Source organism: Andrographis paniculata, unplaced genomic scaffold (genome assembly GCF_009805555.1).
Source record: "Andrographis paniculata isolate CXL003 unplaced genomic scaffold, ASM980555v1 Contig25END, whole genome shotgun sequence".
In the NCBI taxonomy this organism is placed as follows: Eukaryota; Viridiplantae; Streptophyta; class Magnoliopsida; order Lamiales; family Acanthaceae; genus Andrographis; species Andrographis paniculata.
This window is the reverse complement of record NW_026137546.1, coordinates 254798-273204: the sequence shown is the minus strand read 5'-3', so window position 1 is coordinate 273204 and position 18407 is coordinate 254798. Positions and strand designations below refer to the sequence as shown.

General features: G+C 36.9%; 5 protein-coding genes and 1 long non-coding RNA gene across 12 annotated transcripts; 4 read left to right on the top strand and 2 right to left on the bottom strand.

Moving 5' to 3' along the window:
- The first annotated feature begins 1301 nt into the window (after positions 1-1301).
- LOC127245862 (remorin-like) lies at positions 1302-4955 on the top strand. Its single transcript, XM_051266960.1, has 5 exons — positions 1302-1603; positions 2092-2139; positions 2222-2309; positions 3129-3210; positions 3298-4955. Exons 1-5 carry the CDS (start codon positions 1432-1434, stop codon positions 3490-3492), a joined length of 585 nt encoding a protein of 194 aa, XP_051122917.1. The 5' UTR covers positions 1302-1431; the 3' UTR covers positions 3493-4955.
- Positions 3604-4928, bottom strand: LOC127245861 (transcription factor MYB17-like). The gene is made up of 3 exons (XM_051266959.1): positions 4727-4928; positions 4356-4485; positions 3604-4263 (listed from the first exon to the last, which is right to left on the bottom strand). The coding sequence occupies exons 1-3, from the start codon at positions 4926-4928 to the stop codon at positions 3837-3839; spliced, it is 759 nt and encodes a 252-aa protein (XP_051122916.1). The 3' UTR covers positions 3604-3836.
- A 2103-nt stretch (positions 4956-7058) lies between the features above and the next one.
- LOC127245872 (uncharacterized) lies at positions 7059-8631 on the bottom strand. The gene is made up of 2 exons (XM_051266979.1): positions 8398-8631; positions 7059-7337 (listed from the first exon to the last, which is right to left on the bottom strand). Exons 1-2 carry the CDS (start codon positions 8581-8583, stop codon positions 7251-7253), a joined length of 273 nt encoding a protein of 90 aa, XP_051122936.1. The 5' UTR covers positions 8584-8631; the 3' UTR covers positions 7059-7250.
- A 177-nt stretch (positions 8632-8808) lies between these two features.
- LOC127245871 (F-box/LRR-repeat protein At3g48880) lies at positions 8809-10963 on the top strand. 5 transcript variants are annotated; one of them, XM_051266978.1, is made up of 3 exons: positions 8809-9196; positions 9734-10109; positions 10188-10963. In XM_051266978.1, exons 2-3 carry the CDS (start codon positions 9751-9753, stop codon positions 10744-10746), a joined length of 918 nt encoding a protein of 305 aa, XP_051122935.1. In that variant the 5' UTR covers positions 8809-9196; positions 9734-9750; the 3' UTR covers positions 10747-10963. The 5 variants fall into 5 exon arrangements, with proteins under 5 accessions (XP_051122935.1, XP_051122933.1, XP_051122931.1 ...); XM_051266976.1 differs by having other exon boundaries at positions 9731-10109; XM_051266974.1 differs by having other exon boundaries at positions 9612-10109.
- A 60-nt stretch (positions 10964-11023) lies between these two features.
- On the top strand, positions 11024-12265 carry LOC127245870 (fasciclin-like arabinogalactan protein 21). Its single transcript, XM_051266972.1, has one exon. The coding sequence runs from the start codon at positions 11034-11036 to the stop codon at positions 12045-12047; it is 1014 nt and encodes a 337-aa protein (XP_051122929.1). The 5' UTR covers positions 11024-11033; the 3' UTR covers positions 12048-12265.
- A 3540-nt stretch (positions 12266-15805) lies between these two features.
- Positions 15806-18098, top strand: LOC127245894 (uncharacterized). Of its 3 annotated transcripts, none has more exons than XR_007837533.1 (5): positions 15806-15912; positions 16299-16368; positions 17042-17178; positions 17261-17395; positions 17751-18098. It is a non-coding gene; the product is annotated as an uncharacterized LOC127245894 (long non-coding RNA). The 3 variants fall into 3 exon arrangements; XR_007837531.1 differs by having other exon boundaries at positions 16299-16378; XR_007837532.1 differs by lacking the exon at positions 16299-16368.
- The last annotated feature ends 309 nt before the right edge of the window (positions 18099-18407 follow it).

The window sequence follows — 18407 nt, the reverse complement described above, 5'->3', positions numbered from 1 at the left end:
TAAAAAAAAAAAAAAAGAAAGTAAAATTAGTAAAAAGAAATAATAATAATAATAATAATAATAATAATAATAATAATAATAATAATAGTAAAATTGGTGATCGATAATAAAAAGTGTGGCCGTGATGCATCGACTATCCACCAATGAATCCCAAAGATAGATATTTCCAAGGGTCTTTCTTACCCTACCCAAAATGTCTTCTTCCCTAGCCTCGAAATATATCCACTATCATTATCATTGCACAAAAACTAAATAATAACAATAATAGTTGTAGTTGTAGTTATAGTTGTTGTACATTATGCATCGAAAATCATACTTTTTGAACAATATTAACTATGCGTGCAATTGTGGACCCACCCTTCTTCCAACATTAATGAAATTCCAAGGTTGTAATGCTCTTCCATTTTGTTTTATTATTTTTTTATTTTTTACGTACAAAAATGAAAAATAAAAATAAAAAATACAGATGTGCAGCTTGGTTGGTATGTAATAATAATAATAATAATAATAATAATAATAATAATAATAATATGATTGGGAAAATGTGTGTATGGTTGCAATGAGGCTGGCAATGGCTGTCAAACCACAACACTACAACTCACATTAGGTGGATGATTGGGAATTCAGACAACGCCACTCTCTACTACTACTTTTAATTTTATTTCAATTCCGACTATTAGTTAATTTATTTTTTAATACACAATTAAATTAACTGGCGTAATATTCTTTAAGGATCTTTATTTTCCAGTGATGTTTGACGGTACAGAGTGTGTTTTTGTTTCTGAAAACAAACTTACAAAGTGACAAAAGTATTTGCAGACAAGACAGACAGATAGGCACTACTGTCGCAACGGTACAATTCGTATTTTGAGAAAGAAAAGATAGAAAGCAGTAGGGACTTGAGGACCACTTCAAAAGTATTTTCGTGCAACGGCTATTTATTACTATTACTGTTACTATTATTATTATTTCCCTTGATATTCCGGTTAAGCTTAAACGATATTTTTAATTTTATAAAATATTAATTAAAAAATTTATATATAAACAAAACCTACATATCAGCCTCAGTCATGATATTTAATTTAATTTTTAATTATAATTAATGCATGGTGGAAATGTGAGTGGGGCTGATGCGCCAACTCATTGCTTGGCCAAGCACGCTATATTAACAGGAGGTCCCGGAGTACGACTCTGGGTTGAATGTGGAGTCCTTTAAGGAGCTGAGGTCCTGGAGTTTCAATGGTGTTGTAGCAATCATACAGCTTCTGTATTTTCTTTTATGTCGACAATCCCAAGCGAAGCGTACCTTCTTTCAACCGAACTTATTAATAGTTTCTCTCTCTCTCTCCTTCTCATTCTCTGCTTCGGATTCTCGTCTTCCTTTTTGCGCAGAAGCTAAATTAAGCGAAGATAGCTAAGTTTTCTGAAGTGATGGCGGAGGAGGCAGCAGCGAAGACGGTTGAGCCAGAGGCGTGCGCTGAGACTCCACCGGCGGCGGAGACGGTTGAAGCTCCGAAGGATGTGACGGAGGAGAAAACTGTAATACCAGCACCTCCGGCCGAAGAGAAACACGATGACAGCAAAGCTCTTGCCGTTGTTGAAAGTAAAACCTCTATTTACTTTTGCAGCCTCCCGAGAAGATATTTTTTTGTCTTTATCTTCTTGGGGATAAAAATCATTTCTAGATTTGACAATAAAAGAAAAATAAAAAAATAAAAAATTATATTGTGCCTGCTGTTTATAATTCTTTTTAACTATTTAAACATGAAAATATCCTGAGTTATGTTGTTTTGCCTCTGCCTGAAAGCACGTAGTCTTCTGAGAAGTGAATTATTGTTTGCTGATATTTTTATTTGTTTTTGGTGTTCATATTTTGCTAAATTGAGCAGTTGATGCATTTTCCTGTTCATACCTAATTAGTTCTAAGTGGATGGAAAATATGTAAGATTCTTGGTGAATTTCATTTACTGAGGCTGTGAATTTGCTTAGTTAATTTCAATTTTAATTGGTTCCTGTTTAGTATGTATAATATGTGTGTATTTACAGTACTAATTGTTACTTGTTCTAACATTTAATTGTGTATTGCTAAAGAACCGGAAGCAATTGAAGAGAAGAAACCAGTAGGCTCCATAGACAGAGGTGATCAAGAATCTTAAAAAAGATTTTTCCCATTTTAGTTGATTGCTTCATAATATCTAACAATATGCTGTGTGTGTTTTAGATGCTGTGCTTGCGCGCGTAGCGACAGAGAAGAGGCTGTCCTTAGTGAAGGCATGGGAAGAAAGTGAGAAATGCAAAGCTGAAAATAAGTAAGTGCTTTCTTGAGCATGCCTTGTTCAATTATCACTTTATCATCGAATAGTTGATTGTTTTTTTTTAGGACGTTTGAATGATATCTACTCCAAAATGGCATCCATCCCCTTCGTAATCTTGATAGCCATGATTCTCTTTTTTGGTTAATACTTAGGACAAGTGTGGTGAGAACAAATCATTAGTTGTAAAAGCATAAAGGTGAAGAATTCTCGACACTGGTGGAAGTATAAGGAAGAAGTTTCTTTGGAGTCTGTTAAGCTTTTGGATAATGCTAATGTTTGTGTTGTCGAATAAGTGAGGGTTTAGAATTTAGTAGAGTTTTCATTCAAATCGCCTATCAGCTACTTTTAGCTCATGCCTTTCCCCAGTTCCTTTCTTGACCTCTTTTTTTACCCTTTAAGTTGTTCGATATAATCTTGCCTACTTTTTCCTTTGCAATTTGTCTTCCTCTCTGTCACATTATTTCTTCAAAATTTTAATGGCCTTTTCCTCCCCTTGTGGAAGGCTGTAAACACATATCTGAATTTTAGTTGAAATGATTTGGATACGTACCAATCTTAAAATTGATTTGCCCACCACTGTTTCCTATTGTTGATTTCTAAAAATTTCAAGAAACTTACCAGCATTTAAGAGATCAAATGTATTACTGAGTATGTCCAATGTCTGAACAACCTTTGTACTTCGATTTATCATACTTGAAATCTTGAATCAATACAGCATCTGAAGGTAGCAACTGCTCACTGGCTGATGCAAGTTATACATTTTATTAGGACTCAGGATATCTATGTGGTTCATATTATCTTTATTTTTTGCAGAGCTCAGAAGAAAGTATCTGCTATTGGAGCCTGGGAGAACAGCAAGAAGGCGACTCTGGAAGCTGAGCTTAAGAAAATCGAGGTAACTAACAATTCTATGCATACGACAGATGCTGTGTTGTATAAAAATGTTATGAACCTTATTTAATATCTTCCTTTTCGACTGTAGGAACAATTGGAAAAGAAGAAAGCCGAGTACATAGAGAAAATGAAAAACAAGGTTGCCCTTGTCCACAAGTCTGCAGAAGAAAAACGAGCACAGATTGAGGCCAAGCGCGGCGAAGATCTCCTCAAAGCTGAGGAGATGGCTGCAAAATATCGTGCCACTGGAACAGCTCCAAAGAAGCTTCTAGGCCTATTTTAAACTCGTTGATCTCTGCAATCTTATGCCGTCTGGTTTGAAGCTGAAGCTGATGCTGCATTTTTTTTTTTCACATGATTGTTTGATATGCTTTCGAATTTGTGTTGCGTGGTGATTTATTGTAGAATTAATATTTGTTTTCTCATTAGTTTGTGTGTGCATAGTGTGATGATATTTCTTTATTTGTAGGTCTTCACAGTGTCTGTAAAGAGTTTTTAACTTCTGAATTTGTGACAAAAAAATACATTAGCTTGTAAGCTTATTTGTGCCATTCAATTATTGAATTTTTTTCAGTACAACTATGAAAGTAGATGAAATTGTCTGCATTGCTTCGGCTCCTGTCGAATTTACATTTGAATGTGATTAGGGATATCAGCAGTGGGAGGAGGACCTTGTAGGAATTCAATATCATTGCCAGGTGCAGGAAAATCGAGCAACAGCATCAGCATTGCATCTGTGGAATCATTGAATTCGTATGAGCTTGAGTTGTCTGAAAAATCTATCATGATGTTTTCTTCTTCCTTCTTGCAGGTTGTGACGAGTTCGATTTTCGGATGATCCCTTTCAGGAGAGGCACCGGATTGAGATACACCTGGCTCAACACCAAATGGTGGGCTGAGAAGCAATGTGACACTGGACAGGGACTCGTCGTTCTGAGACATAGGAGAAGAAGGGGACTGATCGGGGATGATTCGCTTCCTCAAATGTGAGTTCCAGTAGTTCTTGATATCGTTGTCGGTTCTCCCAGGCAGACATGAAGCTATTGCAGACCACCTGGTAAATTTGGCAAATATATATCATTGATGATCATATTCATTCATATATTATCCATTCATTAATCGAATACTAAGAAAGCAGTTGTTTACTTGTTACCAAGAGTGGTGTGCAGGTGAATGATCTCTTTCTCCTCGTCTGGGGTGAAGGGTCCTCGTTTGATCCCCGGCCGTAGGTAGTTAGTCCAGCGAAGCCGACAGCTTTTGCCACACCGTAGAAGACCTGCAATTCTCCAATAAAGAAAAAGGGCCCTGCCCTCTAAGGTACGTTTATTTTCTTGGATGCATATGTATATGTATATTGCATGACCAAATTAACTTGTCAATTCATGACTTGAATCAAATCAGATATGGTGTTTTAGATTCATTTAGAAATTAATCTAGGATAGTATATCCTGTGTAGATTATTATTACTCTGTGTTCATGTTAGACATATACAAAAACAAGGAATTGAGGTGACCTGCCTGCAAGTTTAGGGAGATTTCTCCAATTGGGATGGCCATTTTGAGTGATGAAATCGACTAGAATTCTATCCTCTTGAGCAGTCCATGCCCCTTTCTTCAACCCCTCTTTTTCACAACATGGTTTTTTCTTCTTCTTCATCTTCATCTTCATCTTTGACTTTCTTTTCTTCTCATCTTCATTTTTAACTCTTCTTTTCCCCATGTGTTTGTTTGAAGCAAAGCCCTCAACTGTTTGATTAGCAAAGATAGGTTATGTTTTGATGACCAGACAGAGAAGACTAACAAATCTCTATCTTCTATCGAAACATAAAATGACTCAAAAACCATGTACAGAATTGATTTAGTATGCAGGAGAAGTGTAGAGAGGAGAGAGGAAGGAGTAGACAGAAGTATTTACCAGAAAGAAAATGAAGAGAGAGAGAAGTATGTATTGGTTTGTGATGAATTTTGTTTGGGTTTTTTGCTAAATTGAAGGGGTTTGTTTCATCATGCTTTGATTCTTGTTGTTCCCTTCAGCTCCACTCCAAGATTGTGAATAATATAATTTGTTGTGGATAGATAGATAGATAGATAGATAGATACAGATAGATACAGATAGACAGACAAAGCTCAAAGCACTGGAAAGCAGTAAAGAACAGATAGAGGGAGGGACTGGCCTCGTTTTCCATGCAGCCTGCCCACTTTCTATATTTTATGCACCACGTGTGTGCTCATTCTTGGCAGATTTCATGTGTTAGTGTATGTGAAATGTACTAGTATATCTTTTAAATTAAAAAACTCAATTCAACATTTATTTCTTTATTTAAAATATTATATCTAGGGTCTATTTCTTTGGGTTTTAATTTGAAAATTTTTTATTTATATTTTGTATTTAAATAATATTTGATGGGATATTTTGTAAGAATATATATATTTTTTTTAAAAAAAATTCAAATAATAAAATTTGAAATTTTTTTATTAAAGAAAGACATTTAAGATTGATTAAGTTCTTTTCAAGTTAAATTTAAGTTTGGAGTTTGAGGAAAGAAATGAACTGGAAAGTATTTTAGGCTATATTAATGTATTTTAATGTAATATTTTAAATAAAAAAAATGTTTTTTAATAAAAGATAAATAGAAAATACTGTATGTATGCATAGTTTCTAGGGAAAAAAGAATTATGAATAATAGAAAACCAAGCCCACTCCCAAAGAATCAAGTCTATATATTTAAGGTAATAGTTTTTTTTAATAATATGATTTGTTTTTTTTTTTTTAAAAAAAAAGGTGAACATATTCTTACTTTTTTTCATCCTGTGTCCAAAAGATAGCCAAGCCAAACGTCATAGGTTAATTTTCAATCTCTACCGACTGAGCATTGTCTAAACAAATTTCAATTATTTGAATAATGGTGTTACAAGAGGGATCACTAATATTATTACATATGTAAAAGGAATGATCCAAATGGCAACATATTTTTCAACCCCCTTAAAAACCAGAGAAAAACGTGATCCATACAACACTTGGTAGATAACCTTTATTATTTTGGTAGAAAAAAAAAAGCATGAAAATGACAATAAGAATAGAAAAATGAGTTAGGGGTGTGTTTGGACTATGGTTAACACTATTCTCATTTTTTTTTCTTTAAAATTATTAAATCAAATTCTTAATTTTACCTTAATATATTCTATAAATTTTAAATTTCATCGAAGAATCACACCAAATACTATTTTAATTCTTTTTTTTATATATAATTTTTAAATTTTCAAATCAAATCCATATCCAAGCACATCAATTAACTGCCAAGTTTTTCATGCTTAAAATAACATTACCTCATCTTCATGGAAATTCACTATCTAAATTATTGTCTTCATTAGATTAATAGTGCTAAAGGTGAATGATTAGATGATCAAAGTATAGTAGTCGTGACTCGTGAGTGAGCATAGCAATTCAAAGTCAACAAGTACTGCTAAAGCTATGGCAAAGGTAGAAATCAATGCTATGCGTGGGAAAAGGTTTATAAATAGATGTTCTTTAAGTTTTTTACGAAAAAAAAAAAAAATAGTAAAAAATAGAATATTTAATGTAATATTTTTAAAAATAAAAAATTATTATTGTACTATCAAAATTTATATATATATATACTACAAATTTAGCCTTGAACAGAAGTTCATCAATCATTAGGACCTGGAGATCAGATGGAAAGGGAGCATTTGATGTGAAAATCATACAATGATTAAATTGCACATTTTATTAAATAAATATATATAATTATTTTAAATATAATATAAAAAATAAACATAAAATATATTCTTATGATCCAAAATGGAAAAATTAGAAACATCAATTTCCGAATATAACACAATAAGTTGCTGATATTAGTGCTAGCCTCAAATCAACCAACGGCTAGTTTTGATTACATTACAAACAAAAATCCATCATGTATTCAATGGTCCAGTCATTTCTTATTTTTCCAGAATAAAAACACACACTGCATGATGACTAGCTTGAGCAATGAAAAAAAAAAAAGAATCCCAGAAATTGAATTTATTCTGCAGATTCATAGTCTTTCGGCCCGAAATTCTTGCACCAGAGCTGAGAAGGAATAGGCCGAACCGGATGATGTGGGCGTTGCTGCCAAAGAGAAAAAAAGAGATACAAGTTAAGGGATGAATAACGAAACACAGGACAAAATACGATATCGTAGTTATTTTGGATGGTTTTGGCAATTGAAAGCAGATGTGAAATTTTCAGAAATATTTTACCTGCAGTTAATTTGTTTCGACTAGAGGTTCTTCTCACGACCTCAGTGATTGGACAATACATGTCCGCCAAAATTAATTACCCAAAGCATTTAAAACTAAATTAACATCAAGAACCAAGCCCGTGTGTTCACATATAGTTAAATGTGTCGAACATACATATAATGCCCACAACATGATGCCATTGTACAGATAAACTCGAATTATATAGAGCATGTGTCTTTGCAACAAAGGAAGAAAATCCAACTCTACTTAGAAGGCATACTATTTAAGGGGCTCTTGACTTCTTGTAGGTGTTTCGTGATATAACTTACTCTCTCAACAGATTAAACTATCCTAAGAAGATCTTACAACCTAAGAGAAGATTATTGGCACACTTTCTAGAATCTGAAAATGCAGTGTAGCTAATGTTTCCATGATAAATATTATAACTAAATTCAATTCTTGAATTGGTTTTCGTTGTGCTGAAGCGTCCCGGTAAGAAGTGAAGAATTTAAAACAATTAGGGCTGAGATAATTGTAAACATTTGATTTCACATAGAGCCATCAAATTCAACAAATAAAGTTGCATCAATATTAGTATCTGCAAACTAATTTGCAGTATACAGATACTGACATTGAAGCATATGTAGCCTAATTGGAACACAAAGTCATCTGCATTAGGTCAATTTCAAACAAGGGAAATGCTCGATATATAATAAGTAATGCAAGCAGCCAATTTCTAGGGTTAATTTGAGGCTAGCAGTGTAAGAGATGAAAGTCTTTAATCCATTATTCAATTTTCAAGGAAGGACTAAAACTGATAAAAATAGTTAACCTAGAAAAATAAATCAATTGGACGGGAAAATAAAATCCGAACAAATCGACGCCGAATTGATAGATATCAGAACTCAATTAAGCCTAATCGAATCAAAATGGAATGATCCATATACCTCGAGCTGGACAGATATCATCGCGATAGGGATACACATCGCGAAGATGCCAACCATAGCAATAGCTGTGTTGCGCTTCCAGTGCTTGGGGCGGCAGTACGGCCCTCCAGTCAAACTCCACACTTTCTGCCGGTAATCTCCGCCGTGCGCTGCATCTATGTGGTGGTGCTCGCCGCCTCCGCCCATCTCTGCTCCGACGACTTCAGCAATACCAGCGACTGGACCGACCCTTTCCTTTCTCCCATTTAATGCCACGTACAAATTGGGCCTTCAAATTTGACCCATTTTGATTTTGGGTTATGTCCTAATACTTGGCCCAAACCCGACCCGTCTGGAGTCGAGCTCCGGGAGTGGCCAACAATCACCAGCGCAGCGCATATTACTCCAAATCTACGGAGCACAAAAGCACGATTATCTTCTGACGGAACGAAACACGGAATCAAATGAAGTCTGAGCTGTATGTATCGTGTGTAGTTTAACCCAAAAGCAGGGTTGAGTGTGAACTGCAATCATGGCGAACTCCCTGGAGCGCGCGCACCTATGATTACACTGGAAAACGAGGTTTTGAGCGAGTTCAGAATTCAGAGAATCTATTCAATGAAGGAAGGCAATGAATTGAGGTTCGTCATAAGTTTCATCTGCCGAAATTAAGGGCGTTTTGAAATAATTTTGAACCCCCGGTGGGAATCTGATTCTCTCTCCCCCAATCTCACCCGCACTCTCGTTCCCCAAATTTCCACACAACGGTGGAGGGCTCTGCGAATCTCAGATATCAATTGAAGGAATCTGCGTTAGTTAGGTATGATTTTCAACTCTAATCTCGTTGCATTTTAGGTTCATTTCGCTTCTTTTCTGGAATTTTGATGTGTGGATCGACCCAGAGGTGTTGATGTCGGAAGTTTTTTAATTGAATTTTTTTGTGTGGAGAAATTAGAGGGATTTGGTTTGATTTTGGGGTTAAAAAACAATTCACGCATTAATCGTTCCTGTTATTTGTTGCCTCTTCGATTTTTTTAAGGGTTTCGATCTTCGAAGATTTGATGTTCCTTTTCGTTTGGATAAATTTCCATGATTCGTTTGATTCTGTGCTTTTTTCTTCTGCTAATGAATTTTACAGTTGTTTCTATAATCGTGGGGAAATGAATCATTTTGTCATTTGAGGTCAATTGTAGTTTCAGTTACAGTGAACAATTCTGTGTTGGCCGCAAAAACAGGGAAGATAACATCTGTGATTTAATTATACGAAAAGAGCTCTGCTTTGCTTTTCTTTTTGGGTGAAAATGGATCATGGAATTTCCTGTAAGAAACTGTGATCACACACTCTTGATCACAGAAGCTCTTGGAGGATCTGCCATGGAGGATGGACACTCTGGTATCAGAAGATGGGAGGACATGGACATTGACATTATGGTCAAGATTTTCGAGAGTATGAATATCATCGAGCTGACATCCGGTGTCGGCCATGTTTGCCGCACCTGGAGAATGGCGGCCTGCGACTCGTTGCTCTGGAAAACGCTCGATTTGTCTCTTATAAGATCAAACTTCATCAAAATTCCATTGGAGCCCTACGTATATGTCAGTGCTCGATCCGATAAGTTATTCAATCAAATTTTGAAGACTGCTTTGAGCCTTAGCCAAGGAAACGTATCCACCTTGATTTTTCATTACAACATGTACGTGAACGATGAACAATTGGCTTACACTGCGGACAGGTACATCACTTGATAAATACATCATTTTTTCTTTCATTTCTTGAAGAACATTGTATGTATTGGTGTTTGCTGTTGCAGGTCCCTGCAACTGAAGCGCTTAGTAATGCCAGCTTGGAATCGAATAAAGAAAGCCACAATATGTCAGGCTATTCGGAAATGGCAATATCTTGAGTCGTTAACAATGCCGACGATATTAAACCCGCGGTATCTGATCGGAGCGATCAGTCGACACTGCAAGAACTTTTCTGAACTTAAGGTCATGGGACCGTTCGATGTTGTCTTTGCATCGACTTTAGCCGCGTATCTCCCCAACTTAAAAGTTCTAAGCCTCCGATGCACCTTGTTGTTTAAGGATGCACTAATGGTGCTCTTGAATGACATGAAATCGCTCGAAGTGCTCAATATATCGCATTGCATCGTAGTCGAACCTCCTTCGGGTCAAACCCATCGAAGAGTTGCGGTGGAACTTGACAGCTCGATTTTCGAAAGGGCTTGCAGGCTCAAGCAGTTCTTGACATGTACGAGCGACGAGTGTGTCATGTGCGAACGGACAAGGAACGATGAAGGGATGATTCGATGGTACAAGTACGAGGAAGATCTTTGGAAATTCGATGAAGTGAGTTCTCTTGCAATTTAGCTCGCCGGCGAGGACGCGGGATTCGGAATGTACCGTTCCGAGGTTCGTCGTTTCTCTTCATTTTATTTCATTATGGCAATTTGCTGCAAGACTTCATTTTCAGCCTAGCTTTGGTGCATCTGCATTTTATTCCTATTTTGTGTTACGTTTTCAGTATATATACATACACATATCTATATATAAACAGAAGAACAAGAATAGGTTGTTGTTGGTATAATTGATATATCCTCCTCTGGTTCCTTTTTTTGGAATTCTGATATTCTTCAAGCTTTTTCAAGAAACCTTCAATGGAGGGTTGCTCTTGTTCACACTGGTGGCACGCCCCATTCTACCTGGCCATGTCTGCAACCTTGGCTTTCATAGCCATTACATCGACCGGTCGATCGACGCCCGACGATACTCATCCGGGCTTTGCGCTGGCATTCAATGCGTCGAGGGCTCTGCGCCTCCATGGCGGCTACCACATATTTGCAACTCTTCTCCATATCTCGCCGGAGCTCTTCTTATCGAGCCCCGAGTCGACTGTTTTCGCCATCCAGGACTCGGCCATTTCCCATTTGTCAATCCCGCCTTGGGACATGCGGCGGCTCCTCCGCTCCCACGCCGCGCCGACTTCCCTGCCCATGTCGAAACTCTTCAAGAAACCGCCGGGGTACTGCTTCAGGACACTCGTCGACGGCAAGAACTTGGTCATCACCAACAAGAACGTCAACGCGGGTTCTGTCACAATCAACAATGTCCCGATAACTCACCCGGATGTGTTTCTTGAAGGCCCCCTTTCCGTGCACGGTGTTCTTGTGCCGTTCGAACCTCTTTCGGAGCCGTACTGCAATGCTTCTGGTAAAACAAATCTTGTTGTCTCCGGCCGCGGGAATCAGACCGTCGACTGGACGAGGATCATCCGACTTCTCAGCTCGAACGGATTTGTTTCTTTCGCAATTGGATTGAACACAGTTGTCGACAGGATCCTTCAAGATTACAAGAACATAAGCGCTGTTACTGTCTTTGCTCCTCCGGATTCCAGCGCAATGGCGTCGGTCCCGGCCCCAATTTTGTACAGATTCGTGAGGCTTCATATTGTGCCTCACAGATTCACATCCCTGGAACTGTCTGCAGTGGATAATACATCTCTGAAGACACTTATTCCAGGACTTGAGTTGAAGATTGGTAAATTTTCAAAAACTCTGGTAGTTAGTGGTGTGGAAATTACAGCGCCAGATATACGTTCATCCAAGGAGTTTGTGATCCATGGAATTTCCAGGGATTTTGATCTGGAGCAGTTTTTCAGTACATTCTGGTAGAAGTATCAAATTGTTTTGAAGCTTTCAGTTCAACCATTCCAAACCATCCCTATAAAACTACAAAAAAATTGACATGGAGTAAGAAGCCTCTTCATTTGCAATTCAAGATTCTCTGGGGTGGAAACTGTCACTGAAATTGTATAGCCTAATTGTTTATGTTCCACCAAACACTAACAATGGTAATAGAAATGAAGCAGAATAGAAGAATAAATTCAAGAATTTCACAGGATTTGACTATTTATGAGCATATATATATACATTAATTATGTTTATTATCATAAAATCAACTGAAAAATAATGGCCGTACGCACAGTATTCACATTGCATTACCACACAAGACAATAATAAACTATGATCTGACCTTTTTAGTTGATACAATGTATGCATATTCTGAGTTTGACCTTAACAAATGAACAAGAATAATAAATGTCATTTTACAAATTCTAAAAAGAGCCAGCCGGCACGACGCCATCTGCAACAATTTTTCGAGGGTTGACAAAAGATTAAATTAAACCTCTATTGTTTAGATGGACATCTGGATATCTGTTCTAACTTCTAAGTCAACCCTAACTAATCCCCTCTATAAATATATTTGGCAATAAATGTGTGCAACCGTGATAAGATGTGTTGCTGAGAATAATGGTCACGAGTTAATTGGTTCAATGAAAGCCTGAAGTCAACCAATTATTTATGCAAGATTTCTAACAAAGACTTTCAGCACGAATCATGTTGTTGAAAATGTCACTGTGGGCTCCAACCAAGGAGGTTTCGTATAACTAAGCTTCTGTTATAAATAGGTTCCTTACTTATCTTTCTCAACCACCTCTCTACTAGAACTAGTGTTCTGTTCTTCAAAAAGTCTCTAGTTTTTCTTCTAACAAATTCAAATATGAGAGCTCTAAACACATCCTACTTTATTATGGTTATGCTCGTGATGTTTCTTGTACTAGCTCCTACATCGTTTTGCAGGGAGATCGGTGCTCGGTCTAATCTGAGACTACGCGATAAGTTCAACTTATTTTTCCTGAAGTACTTTTCAACACCCTCTCCATATTCAGACTCGGAAGGCGATCAAGGGAATACTAAGGGTATGCATGTTGTGGTTCGAAGGCTTGTCCCGGGAGGGCCTAATCCTCTACACAATTGATTGATAAGATCATGAAAAGAATCCAGGAAGGAAGATCATCTATGAGGCAGAAGATTATTTATTAACAGGTCACAAACCTATGTTCATGTAATAATAATATTTTTTTCAAAGAAAGTTGCATATATATACCAATTTTGCTAGCAATTGGTCATGATTTATGCAGATTTTTGTAACATAATTATACTGTACTAATCTCAATCCAATAGAAAGCTGTGTGATTAATGATTCCAATTCAGTTTCAGACAATCTAATGATCTATTACAAGGGTTCTCTCAGCAGATATCAACATCAAACAGAACACATATCTATCTATCTATCTTTTTACTTCTCAGGATACTCGTGAAAAAACTGTCTTTAAATGCTAGATTCCAATTAAAATTTTCTGTTTATCAATTTCAAGATGTCAATTATCTGTATTATGTTGCTTCAAAGGAACATATTTCTTCTACCAGCAAAGCTGCTCATAACTATAGGATAAGTAGCATAATTCTGGAACATCCTAATACAGAAAATGCACTATTTTCAGAATTCATCTTCTTTATTCCTTGTGATGGTAGATAACCACAATTTGGAAGTTAAACAAGGCTACAAAAAACTACAGAAATCAAATCACTTCAACAATTATTTGATGTGAAAAGTATACTGTCTTTGTCAATAGAATTTATATATTCCTAATAATTAAATAGGAGACGGCATTAGATTCACTGAACAACACGTGTAGAAAAATTGAGAACGGCAAGCAAGTCAACCGATTAATTAATCTACAAAATGCAGCATTAACTTGACAGGCGTTAACCATGGATTTTTTCACAAATCAATTCTTAATACCAAAACGCACGGAACTACTCTCTGAAACTAATGAATATTCTACAATTAACTTTTAGCATAATTCATTAACATATAATGCATACGGAAGCTACAGAATGAAAGTTCCCGGCGAAGTCACAACGTAACTCACCGTCTCCGTACAAGCCACGACAATCACCAACTTCCTCCAGCAAGCACTGTTGCGTTGTCATCCGCAGCGCTTCCCGAATATTTTGTGATTGAGATACCATCATTAGCGTCATCATTTTGCGGCGGCGAGTGGATCGGCAACTGAAAGAAGCACGTCGAAATCGCAGGAATCGAATAACGAAGAACCGATGAGCGGGGTCGTTGCCGTGAGAGAGAATTTTGTTATGGATTATCCAGATTAATCAGGGCCGTTGATCTATTGAATCCAACCGTCGTAGATTCCCGATAAAAACCAGTATGGACCAACCGACCCCGAAAGCCCGCCCATTTCTAGACCCGCGGACCCGATCCAATTCCTACAAAGCTGAAAATTGACACATTTGCTTCCACTGTGCTGTTCCATTAATTCTGTGTTGAGTAATTTAAAAACTTCTAGCAAACTATTAGATTATAATCGTTCCAATTTATAAAAATTAATGTAAAAAAACACATATTAATTTTACTGTAGTACTTATATATCATTTTAGAATAAAAACATGTGTCTTAGCATTATTAATTTCTCGACATTAATTTTGCCATTGCATGCCTAAATTGAACAAGCTGACACACTTCAACCATTATTGAAAAGTTCGATGTCGATTGATGATCCACCCGACCTCAATTCCCTGCAGTAGAAAATAACACATTCCATAATATTAATTAATTTGATTAATTTAGGGTTATAATTATAAGTAAATATATATATATATATATATATTTATTAGTTACCACAAACGAGGGGAGGGAGATTGCACTGTGCAGGGATGCGGGCGGCGACGGTGAGCATGTCGCACATGCACTGGTGGTCGGCACGGCGGAGGGCGCCGCAGCAGTCGGAGCTAGGGTTGACGGTGCTGCCGGGGACGACGAAGGGCGAGCACACGTTGAGGCTTGTGATGGAGGAGGAGCAGCTGTTTGACGCCTCCTGCTGGGCGCCGGCCGGAGGAGCCACCAGCACCGCCACTAGCACGGCCGCCGCTAAGGCAACTGCGGTGGTGATCGACGGAGCAGCCATAGGTATATGCATTTTGGGTACGTGGCGGGATCTGAATGGTTAGTCGTATATATATTTATAGTTGGGTCTGAGGCGGGCAGCACTTTGAATGCATGAACAACCTAATTGATTTAATTGGGATATATATGTGGGTGGGGTGGTTCTGTCATGCTTTATATCATTTTTTACGATTTTTTTCCCATAAAGTATAATAATCATTGAATTTAACTTTTTTATGGAGTATTAAATTAGTATATATATAATTTTTTAAAATATACTTTCTTAGTTTAATTTCTATTATTCTAAAATATATTCACACGATTATTTAGGTAATTGTTTTTTAGTTATGAATGATAAATTTAACAAATTTATCCGTATAGTAGAGATGATTAAAAATAATAAATAAATAAAAAGTAAAAATATAAAATTTATATTTAAAAAAAAAAAAAATAAATAAATAAGACAATAATTGTTGATATTATCATTAATTAATAAGGATGCTTACAAGTTACAAACGTGAGGGGTTATTAAGTTAAAACAAATAATTACAAAAAATGTTATCGGAAAATAAAATAGAGTATATATACACTTGTATAAAACGGTTTGAGTCCAATTTTTAGGGTTTTATTCTGTTCGTCTTCTTTGCAGTTTTCTCGCGCTCGCTCTCGCTCTCGCTCTCGCTCTCGCTGCTGATTCATCCATTCGATCACTTGAGTTTTCCACCATCGGTATGGAATTTGCTTTAACTATCTGTTTAATTGCGTGAATTATAGACCGTCGCTCACTGAAATTTGTTGTCGATTTAATTTTTAGGTTTTGAATGTTTCATAATTTGGAAATATCGAAATACTAGTTAGTGATAGCTTCTATCGATTTTTAATGAACACAATGAATGATTTCTGTGTGAATGCTTGATAAATTTCTCGTGAAATTTTGTGCGATATGGGTGTTTATCTCTACGATTAACCTAATCGCCGTTTAGGATATATTTTCATTGTGTTTTGTTCGTATACTACATAGTTTTGGATGTGGAAAATGCGTTTTTCTACTTAAATGGTGCAATGATAAACATGTATGCGTTATGTTAGATTTTCGTGCATGTTTTTATTTGTAGGTTTAGGCGGAGTTTGTTCGGGGAATTCCATGGATCTCAATTTCCAGTGTGTATCGAGCAAAATGATTGGGTTTGTTTAGGTTATATGACTTCCTTTAAATGTTCTTCCCTCAAATAATAAAATAAAAATGTGCTGTGGAAAGATAAGAAAATTTTTTGAAAATCCATGGGAACTCTTCCACGGCTGTTTTTATGTACTACTTTTACCGGTGTATACTGTAGCAAGTCTTGCCATTGTTGTGACATTAACTGCAAAAAAAAATTGAATGAAAACAACAATACAGGATTTATTAGGTTTGACTCTGTGCCTATCTCCACAGGGGCATGGTTTAATTTTACAAAATTGACCCTGTGCTGTGATGGCTTACTTCTATATCCCTTATTGTTATGCAGAATTTCCCACGAAGTGTAGATATTGTTGCTCCCCATCAGCTACTGTTCTCTATATGTTTTTAAATATTCGAAGTAGGTCCCTTTGGATTGAATTTCTGTCTTTCTTGGCATCATAGGGCATCAAAACTGCTGCATTATTATGGCTGGATGTGTTGTATGTGTTACATTCCAAATTATACCTAGTTTCTATGTTTTGGAATCCTGAGTATGAATGCATATTTGTAGTTTTGTTTGTGATAGACATTCAGAATCCCCGACTTTTTCCAGTCTTTCACTAAATAGATATTGTTTTAATGTTTTTTGGGATCTCTCCTGTGAAAGTAAACTCTTATCAACACACCCTTATACAGGAACACATAGTATGGGAGCTATTCGCAAGCTCAGTTCCCACCTTGTCTTACAAGGCATACAAATCCTATCTTGGGAATGAATGGAAGAAACCGTTTGCTGGATCATCCAATGCCATGGGGTTTGAACCTGAGAAGATGTTAGCATCCATTATGTTCTTTTGGTCTTATTAGTAATCTATCTTTATTCAATTAACCCTGAGCATCCATATATTTTTGCAGAGGTATTTAAGCTAAACTGCTGAACTCCGCCATCCATAAAATGGCCTGGCGTTCAGCTCTGCAAGAATGGCAAGAATATTGCTGCTTTTGTCCCTGGTGATGGGCGATGGCTGTGTAAGCTTTTCGGAAGAAAATGTGAGTTACCTTTATTAGTTTTTTCCTTTGGTATATTTGATGATTATTCTCATTTATGCTGGATTTTATTTTGCTCTATTCGTTCGGGAACACTAAATATCAAATATAATATTGGGTTCAATTTTCAAACCTTCAGAAACATGGTATGGAATGGGTTCTTCTTGTATTAATTATTAAATTGTTTTTATTGGGTTCTGAATTTACCATGTGGTAAACGGGCTTACCATCTTAATTGTAATTTGGTTTTCATTTGGTCATGTGGATATCTGCAATTAATTATTTATAATTAAAATTGTATTATCTTTAGGGGGGAAAAGGAAAAGTTTGCTTCTTTGCTGATGTTACAGTTTTGCAGGAAGAAGGAAGAGTCGGGGAACTGGCAGAAAGCGTATACGGCATGGAATAGTCAGGCCTTCAGAATTTGGCCCTACTTTAGAACGGGCCGATGGAGTTTAAGAAATAAATCAGAATGAGACAATTTGAATTGGGCCGACATTACGCATTCACAGCACGTGAGCTACTCAGCTCTCAGCCGACAGCGCGTCTGTCAAATGGGCCTATTGCTAATGGGCCGTCATCAGCTTAAACTTTTTTGACCTACATCAATTGAGCTTTGGGCACATGTGTTTGTCGGTGCTTCAGTTGAACATAGAAAATGTTGGGCTTCTTTGATTGGGCCGGCTATAAATGGGCTTGTCCGCAATAGACCCACTAGTTAGTTTGTTGTCACGTGAGCATGTTGTGGTCCGTGTCAGTTCAACAGAGAGAATGTTGGACTCGTGTGCTGGGCCGGTTATATGTACGATAGTCACCGATAGGCTAACAATACATTTCTTATCAATTGGGCCTCTTGCTAATGGGGCACCATGCATAAATTTGGGCTGACTTAGTATTAACAAAGAGAAAGTTGACCTCTTTAGATTGGGCCACAATTCGTCGGCTGTTGGGTTGTAATACTGGACTCAATCTGATTGGCCCACCACACCTGGGTTTGTCAGAACTGAACCAACAG